Below are 9,947 nucleotides of genomic sequence, written 5' to 3'. Positions count from 1 at the left end.
ATTTAATGCTCTTGGATTGGGGGAGCAAATATAGTAAAGATGACAATACTATCTAAACTAATTTATTTATTTAGCGCTATACCAATCAGACTCCCAAAAAACTATTCTGATAACCTAGAAAAAATAACAACAAAGTTCATATGGAAAAACAAAAGGTCAAGAATTTCAAGGGAATTAATTGAAAAAAAATCAAACAAAGGTGACCTAGCTGTACCAAATCTAAAATTATATTATAAAGCAGCAGTTACTAAAACCATCTGGTATTGACTAAGAAATAAACTAGTTGATCAGTGGAATAGGTTAGGTTCAAAGGACAAAACAGTCAATAACTTTAATAATCTAGTATTTGGCAAAACCCAAAGACCCCAGTTTTGGGGATAAGAACACATTATTTGACAAAAATTGTTGGGAAAATTGGAAATTAGTATGGCAGAAACTAGGCATTGACCCACACTTAACACCGTACACCAAGATAAGGTCAAAATGGGTTCATAACCTAGGCATAAAGAATGAGATAATAAATAAATTGGAAGAGCATAGGATAGTTTACCTCTCAGACCTGTGGAAAAGGAAGGAATTTATGACCAAAGAAGAACTTGAGATCACTATTGACTGCAAAATATAAAATTTTGATTACATCAAATTGAAAAGTTTTTGTACAAATAAAACAAATGCAGACAAGACTAGAAGGGAAACAATAAACTGGGAAAACATTTTTACAGTCAAAGGTTCTGATAAAGGCCTCATTTCCAAATATATGGAGAATTGACTCCAATTAATAAGAAATCAAGCCATTCTCCAATTGATAAATGATCAAAGGATATGAACAGACAATTCTCAGATGAAAAAATTGAAACTATTTCTAGCCATTTGAAAATATGCTCCAAATCATTATTAATCAGAGAAATGCAAATTAAGACAACTCTGAGATACCACTAGACACCTGTCAGATTGGCTAGAATGACAGGGAAAGATAATGTGGAATGTTGGAGGGGATGTGGGAAAACAGGGACACTGATACATTGTTGGTAGAATTGTGAACACATCCAGCCATTCTGGAGAGCAATTTGGAACTATGCTCAAAAAGTTATCAAACTGTGCATACCCTTTGATCCAGCAGTGTTTCTATTGGGCTTGTATCCCAAAGAGACACTAAAGAAGGGAAAGGGACCTGTATGTGCCAAAATGTTTGTGGCAGCCCTGTTTGCAGTGGCTAGAAGCTGGAAAATGAATGGATGCCCATCAGTTGGAGAATGGTTGAGTAAATTGTGGTATATGAACATTATGGGATATTATTGTTCTGTAAGAAATGACCAGCAGGATGAATACAGAGAGGACTGGTGAGACTTAAATGAACTGATGCTAAGTGAAATGAGCAGAACCAGGAGATCATTATATAACTCAACAATGATACTATATGAGGATGTATTCTGATGGAAGTGGATTTCTTCAACAAAGAGATCTAACTCAGTTTCAATTGATCAATGATAGACAGAAGCAGCTACACCCAAAGAAAGAACACTGGGAAATGAATGTAAACTGCTTGCATTTTTATTTTTCTTCCCGGGTTATTTATATCTTCTGAATCCAATTCTCCCGGTGCAACAAGAGAACTGTATGATACACATACATTGTATCTAGGATATACTGTAACCTATTTAACACGTATAGGACTGCTTGCCATCTAGGGGAGGGAATGGAGGGAGGGGAAAAATCAGAACAGAAGTGAGTGCAAGGGATAATGCTATGAGAAATTACCCTGGCATGGGTTCTGTCAATAAAAAGTTATTTTAAAAAAGTAAAAATAAAAGAGATATCCAAATTCACACCTCCCATAATCCCACTTTCAGAAGAGGAGTCAACCTTTGAGGTTACACCTCTAAAAGAGCATAAAAACAGTTGAGCTCAGTCAGGAGAGTTCAGTTGAAAAGATTGAGAGGAGAGCGTCAGTTGGAGATTGAGAAGCCACAAGTCAGAATTAAGCTAGAGGCAGAAGCTGGCAGAGACAAAAGACAAGCTGCAAGAGCTCTTGGAACCAAGGAAGGAGAGAGTCCTCTAAGAAAGCTAACCAGGCCCAAGGAAAGAAACAAGACTTGGAAGGAGAAAATAAAGGATTTGGATTTTATCAGCAGACTGCATTTGAAGTGATTATTACTCTAAACTGAAATGAAACTAAGGCTGCCTCCAGAAAACCTCTCCAAGAAACCTGCCCACAAAGAAGCATCATATATTATACAAAAGAAGAGAACACCACAACTGATCAATCTAACTCTATCAGCATTAAGTAATTAAACTACACTACAAGTTAATGGCCCCTAAATAGCCTGCACTGCATCAAAACTGTACTTTGGATGTTACTATCAGCATAAAACTGAATTTCAGCTATCATCTTACTGAATTAAGGATCCTGCATTTCTTTAGGTTTTATTTGTACTTTATTTTTGATGAAACTGAATGCTACCTCCTTAGACATGGATGAATTATTTTGCTGGCATAGCCTGTGGAATTCCCATATCTTATTCAGCAGCTTCTGAATTTCTCCATCATTTTTGACTCAGATGAGCAAATAGAGTGTTGAATGCAAAATCTCTGAAAACTTCCCACTCCTTTACTGCTCTTCTCATGCCAACTATGTGTTGGCACAATATAACCTCCAAATTAGTAACAAACTGTCCACTCTCAGAGAAGCAATATAAGGTGTTTTCATTAATTCTTCATGTAGTCTTTTTGTCTTGGAGTGCCAATTGTGGTTGTGGAATTATACTTTTGACAGTCTCCAGATCTTTATAAGTTTTTTCAGGATTTGTCATGGTGAGAATATTGGCACTGATAATCTGCAAGTGCCATTTATATTGTCATGAAGCTGTTATTCACCACTTTGGGGATACATCCAAGCTTGTTTACTATATTCATTTTAATTGCAAAGCCTACATCAGCTTTGTAGCACTCCTCTCCATTCTGGCCATCTAGAAAAACATGTATCCACTTTGATTTCTTCTTTGGAAATCATCCAGTTTATATCATTTGACTATTTTCAATGGGGATTAATTCACATTCTTTTCTATTAAACAAAGTTCCCTATATATTTTTGATATGATACATTGCATGTAAAATTTCTCACAAATTTTCTGTTTTCCTGATGATCATGGCTATATTTATTTTATTTTTCCAATTTTTAAAAATTTAATGTAATTAAAATTATCAATGTAGTGGCTAATTTTATTTTAATTCTCTTGTTTATTTTCAAATTCCTTGCCTATTGATAACTAATATGTTCCTAATATAATATGTATGGCTGTGGGAGGTGCATATATATGTAATTAAACAATATATAGTTCCACATATCTTTTTTTTTCCAGAGAAGAAAAATATGTTCATTCATAGGTACTTTAGAATTGATATGAATATCCATGTAACTTAATTATTCATATTTACTTTTGAAATAATTTAATACTCTTATCACTCTTCATTATTTCATGCAAATTCTATATATGCTTCTTTATATTACTATCTTTAATTTATATTAGTTTTGGATGATTTTTTTTTCTAATGTCACATATGTTATCTCAATTAGGGAGACCGAAGAGAGCAGGAAAGGAAAGAATCTAACTCATATTTCCAAAAGCAAATGTTAAAAATTGTTTTACACATAACTGGGGGAAAAAAGATTAAATATATTGTTTGTTGGCCTTTGTGCCTTTCTGAATTGACATCTGAAGAAATTTTTGTTATTTGTATTTGAAAAAACATTTTATTTTATTTTTCCAAAATTCAGGGTAATTCTATGCCATGGTATATGGTATATGGTAAATACATGGTAAAACAACTTTTAAATATGTTTTTTAAAACTTTGAATTCCAAGTTCTATCCCTCTCCCTCTGTCATCTGTTCCCTCCCTGAAATAGTGAGCAATCTGATTTAGGCTATGTATGTACAATCATAGTTTTATCTTTCTTAAGATCCTAAGCTTTTCAATATTTCAATTAGTCTTCCTATATTGTGACAACTTTTCATCTGTCTGTCTTTGTGGATAGACATATAATTATAGTGTTCCCTTGTTTTTTGATTTGCCTCTCAAGATAATATTAGTGACTTTGAATTTCAAAGATGTAGATTTTGATTCATGAGATTCAGTCTAATAAAGACTTTTCTCACAACTAAAGGAGTCAGCTAAACAGTGGGAAAGGAGGATTTGTTAGGTAAGATATTACAAGGAACATCTGAAAAAGTTCAAACTAAAGATGTTTTCAGGGACATTTTCGATCTGGAGATGATTGTTTCATGATTTAAGAGACTGAAGGAGAGGACAGATGTTGAAAATCCCTTCTGTAATTTGGAGATTTTTAAGAGAAAGAGAGAGGGCCAAGATTAAGTCAATTCATATCAGATGCTCTTTAAATGCCTACAAAGTTTTAGGTACTAGGTTATGTTCTTTGCATGCAAAAACAAATATGAAACAGTCTCTACTCTCTGAGAGCTTTTAGTCCATTGTGACAAGGAATATTCAAAATGGAAACAGAAAAGTAAAATGAAATTTATGCAGTAAATTTAGTGGATCTGGGTGTAATACTATTCACTGGGGAGATCAGACATTCTAAATGGAGTTAGCCTCACAATCAGCACTGAATGGAGCTAAGGAATCCAATATACAAATGTGAATATGGACCCCCCCTGTTTCATGTATGGGAAACTCTCTGTGTGATGGCTATGAAGGAAGAGATGGTAACATTGTTCCATATAGGTGATAGAACCTAAGTATTTTGGGACAGTGATATGAAATCAACCTAGAAACATGTGTTGAAACCATAGTATGAAGGATTATAAAAGACATAGAAGATGAAATGTTTTTCTAGAAATAATAGGAGGCCAGTGAAATATCTTAAGCAAAGTTGTGACATGATTTAACCGATGTTAGAATTTGATGAAATCAATCATGGTAGCAATTGCACTTTTTGCAGTTATACACTTTCAATGTCTCATTATGATAAGACATTGACTTTAGTTTCTCAAGGACCATATCATTACAGCTCCACTTCTTTCAGGTGCAAGTAAGGATAGTCTTCACCTGAAGCAGGCAAAGCACCAAGAGGTTTATACTGAGATTATTACCAAATTTTTTTTTACTACAGCTACTCATAATGGCCATTTGCTTAGGCAATAAGAAGATGGAACTTAGAAAAGATCAAGGTCCATTGTAAACAATAAAACCAGAGTCAATCATTACGATAGAAATACTGAGCTTTATCAGTCAGCATTTATTAAGCACATTTCAGTCACTGTACCAAGCATTGGACATAGAAAATAAAACAAAAGATAGAACTTGACCTTCAAGATCATACAACCTAATGGGGTGGCAACATACAAATATATATAAACAAGCTATATACAAGATTATTAGTGTTCAATATATTAATAATAAGTGAATAAAATAAATAATTCATAAATGAATAATTATTAACAAAATGAACACACTTGAACTAAAGAATTGAGAAAGCTTCCAGGAAAAGATAGAATTTTTTTTAATTTTAGGACTTAAAGGAAGCAAAAGAAGTCATTTGGTAGAGTTGAATACAGAGAACATTCCAGATATGGCAGAAAGCCCAAGAAAGTGCCCAGAGCCAAGAAATGGAATGTGTTGTTCATAAAATGACAAAAAGGGTAGTTTTACTGGAGCTAAGAGCATGTGGTATGGAGTAAGATTTTAGAAGAGTAGAAAGGAATTAGGTTATAAAGGAATTTGAATGTCAAACTGATGATTTTGCATTTGATCCTAGTGGCAATAGGGATTCACTGGCATTCTGTAGGAAAAGGTGAGAGAGTGAAATCTGTATTTTAGGCAATATCACTGAAAATGAAAAATGGAATGTAAATTTAAATGGGGAGAAAATTGAAGAATCAAAAATTTCTTACTTCTACTATTTTCCCCAAATGTACCAGTGTCTCATTTCAAGGACCAGGAGCCAGCCCCATCACTGAGAGGAAACTGTTCTGCTAATTAGTTTCCTAAGGGCATCTTTTATGTCCTTATTCCTTAGTGTATAAATAAATGGATTCAACATGGGGGTGACCACAGAGTACATGGACGAGACTACTGTACTCTTCCAGGAAGAATAGGTAGTGGAGGAGCTCAAATACACTCCAAGTCCTGTGCCATAGAATAAGGAAACAACAGAAAGGTGAGATCCACAGGTGGAAAAGGCTTTATACTTGCCCCGAGCTGATGGGATTTTCAAAATGGAAGAACAAATCTGGATATAAGAGAAAAGGATCCCTGTGATGGGGAGAATAGCCAACAGTCCAGCTAAAATGTAAATCAAAATGTAATTCATTAGGGTGTCAGAACAAGAGAGTTTCAGAACCTCAGCAAGATCACAAAAGAAGTGCTGAATTTCATGATCTGTACAGAAGGAGAGCCTTATTACCATCAGAGTGTGAAGAAGGGAATCTAGAAGGCTTATTATCCAAGAAAGCAGCACCAGCAGGCAACACAGACTAGGATTCATGATGGCCGAATAGCGTAGGGGATGACAGATAGCCACAAAACGGTCATAGGCCATTGCAGTAAGGAGAAAATTGTCCATACAACCAAAAACCATAAAGAAATACATCTGAGCAAGGCAGTTAACATAGGTGATGGCCTTGTTTTCTAACAAGATACTTACCAACATATTGGGGACTGTGGTAGATACCATACAGAAATCTGCAAAGGATAAGTTGGAAAGGAAGAAGTACATGGGGGTATGAAGGTGAGAGTCAGAGCCAATGGCCAAAATTATGAGCAGATTTCCAATCACTGTGACCAAGTACATGCCAAAGAACAGCCCAAAGAGAGTCCCCTGCTGTTCTGGTTTTTCAGAAAATCGCAGGAGAATAAAATCAGTGAATTTTGTTTGGTTTTCTGATATTATGGGGCTTTCTTTTCTGCTGAGAAAGAAAAGTGAGAAGAGCATAACATAAAAATATGATTATCCTTGTATACAGAATGGAAAGAACATCAAGTTTTGATTTAGAATTTCTCAGCTCTTCCCTTGGCTCTATCACTTATTATCTTTGTGATCTTGTACAATTTACCATTCATACATACAACCTCAATGCAAGATGAAGGATGTGTTCCTAAAGATGTCTACAATTCTTTCTGGTTCTTTGAGTTTTTGAAATATGAACAACCACATTTAGGAAAGAACAATTTATGAAATCTGAAATTTGCTGGAAACTTTCAATGATCATCAATAACTGGGATAGAAAAGCAAATAGTATTCCCCAGTGATAAATACTCAAAGGATATGAAGAGGCAGTTTGCCAATGAAGAAATCTAATTTATAGTCATATGAAAAACGCTCTAATATATTATTGACAGTCTTAACATTTATTGAGACAACTGTTAGATAGTATACCTACCCCATTGGCTCAAATAATTGAACAGGAAATTGACAAATATAAAAGTAGATGTGGAAAAAGCAGAACAGTAATTCACTGTTAGTGGAACTGTGAACTCTTTGAACATAAAGAGTTCTTAAATTGTTTATACCACTTGACTTAGCAATGCTACTACTAGTTCTGTATCCAAAGTTAAATTGAAGAAAAGAAAAACAATCTATTTGTTTTAAAATAATTATATCAACTCTCTTTTTAATGTCTAGAACTGAAAATTAAATGAATGTTCATCATTTAGGGAATGGCTAAACAAATTGTGATAGCAATTAGCAATAGCAAAAAGAATACTTATTTGCTATAAAAATGATGACCACAAGGATCTTAGAAAGACACAGATAGACTTCCATGAAATAATGAAGAGTAAAATGAGAAGAACTAAGAGAATGTTGTATACAGTGACAACAATATTGTTTTAAGAAGAAAGTTTAGCTACTAAGTCATTCTATTTTAAGTATCCAGATTAATTACAAAGAACATATAAAGGAAGACTTTATCTGCATCCAGAGAAAGAACTGATAAACAGAATTCATTGTCACCTTTTTTCCTCCTGTGTTTTGAAAAAGCATGTTTTGTTTCATAAGTACAGAATAAAATAAATTTTTAAAAAAAATTTTAAATGCCACACACAAAAAAAAGATGTTCTGAAACATGAAAAAAGAAGGAGATGATAAGGGCAGGACAGGTCCACACTTTGTAAACTGGAATCATGAAATCACATAAATGGAAAGTACTTCAAGGGAAGCAAAATATAAAACTGTATCCTATAAAAACAATCTATCCTGCACTATGCCTGTCAAGTAAGCATCTCACCTTTCCATAAAGCTCTCAATTGAAGGGAAAACTCTGTTTCATAAAGCAACCTATTCCTTCCTGTGTTTGTTCTCCATTTCCTTTCTATTGAGTCAAAATAGGACTGTTTTCAAACATTGTATAATGCTCTCAATCTACCTTCTGAGTCCTTGCCAAACAAATACCATTTTTCTCCCATATAATATCCATTTAAATATGTGAAGACAGCCATCCCATATTGCATGTCTTTTCTCTCTTAGGCCAAATAACTCTAGTTCCTTCAGCTGATCAACAAAAGTCCATCACAATCCTGGTTTCTCTTCCTTACATTCTCTCCAGATTGTCAATTATTTACAAATTGTGATGTCCAGAAATAAGCACAAAATTTCATGTGATGTCTTAACTCATAATAAGCTTACTATCATAACTCTCACATCATTTTAATAAGCATTAGAGTCTTGTATGAAGGAAGAATGTGTGGGCTTGTGTGTTTTCACCTTTTTTATATGCTGCAGCTAAACATAACTGGTAGTAGATGGGATCAGTCTTCCAGTGTTTGGTGAGCTTTCCTGAGAAACATGAGGGTTATGTATATGAAAAAGCATGTCTCAGAGACTTTGCTCCATCAGCTTTGAAAATATAATGGGAGTGCTAAGTGCTAAGCAATAACACCTATCATTTCTGACCCCTCTATAACCCCTCAAATCTCTGAAATACTATATTCTGCAGTCTATCTCAGCTGATTCTATGCTTAAAGTTCATTTTGTATAATGCATGTGGTATTGAAAAGAGGAAAAACTCAATGGAGTATATGGCCTTGGGTGACAATATTGTGAAAGGAAGATGTATCTAGGATTAAAGGGGAATATTCAGTCTAAGATGGTGTTTCTCAAAACATGGAATCAGTTTTCCACATAAGGACTGAAAGCAGAGTTGACTGAACACAAAAACAGGACCATCTACTATGTTCTTTATATTAACTAGAAAGGTTAAGAACAGTCTGAAAAAAACAGAAAAAACTAGACATAATGTGTGATTACAACTCTGAGAACTCTGGAAGACTTAGTGAACCTCAGAATTGAAAGAGACCCTAAATTCCATCTACTTTCACATATACTTGAATAGGTTTAGCCCAATGTGACCATGAAAAATGTGATGTGGCTATGAAAAGCCCATACTAACTCTTCCTATATGGAATGCAGCAGGAATTAATGTAAAATTAGTGCAAAATTTACACTGTGCTAAGGGTTAAAGATCAACAAGAAATAAAAATGAGGCAGGGAGAGGGTAAGTAAGGCATGATAACTGAGCCTGGAGAGTCAGAGACATAAACAGGAGGAGAACAAAGACTAACAAACCTGACTGTTTTCTCAAAATAGGGAATTCCCTGAAGAAAATTATCAATAAGAAAAGAAAGGTGGCATTGGGGTATGATGTTTGAGGATGAAAAGGCTCTGGGTATTGTGTCAAGACTATGAAATTCACAGAATCAGAAACAGAGCAAGGAGGGTGATGAAAAGTAATTTTACAGATGAGAAGTCATTATCCAGCAATCTCCCATAAGCAGGAACTTACCATGTTTTAACAGATCCTATTTTACATTTATAAAGCTTTACTTATTAGGAAATTTGTTTGTTGATTTGTTTTTTGAAATCAAGTCAAAATTTGTCTTTTAACCATATCTTCACTAGTCTAAAGAAAACAGATCTAATTCCTTTTGCTAG

The 9,947-nt window shown here is 34.3% G+C and overlaps 1 protein-coding gene across 1 annotated transcript; it reads right to left on the bottom strand.

The window, feature by feature from the left end:
• Positions 1-5,969: 5,969 nt before the first annotated feature.
• LOC127548231 (olfactory receptor 7D4-like) lies at positions 5,970-6,950 on the bottom strand. Its single transcript, XM_051975523.1, has one exon. It carries the CDS (start codon positions 6,948-6,950, stop codon positions 5,970-5,972), a length of 981 nt encoding a protein of 326 aa, XP_051831483.1.
• Positions 6,951-9,947: the final 2,997 nt, after the last annotated feature.

This window comes from Antechinus flavipes, chromosome 1 (assembly GCF_016432865.1).
Source record: "Antechinus flavipes isolate AdamAnt ecotype Samford, QLD, Australia chromosome 1, AdamAnt_v2, whole genome shotgun sequence".
Lineage (NCBI taxonomy): Eukaryota > Metazoa > Chordata > Mammalia > Dasyuromorphia > Dasyuridae > Antechinus > Antechinus flavipes.
Note: the sequence above shows the minus strand (reverse complement) of the source record. Positions and strands in the feature narration are given on the sequence as shown.

Excerpts from the sequence above, each read along its gene's own strand:
- LOC127548231 (XM_051975523.1), bottom strand. The coding sequence starts at position 6,950 with ATGCTCTTCTCACTTTTCTTTCTCAGCAGAAAAGAAAGCCCCATAATA.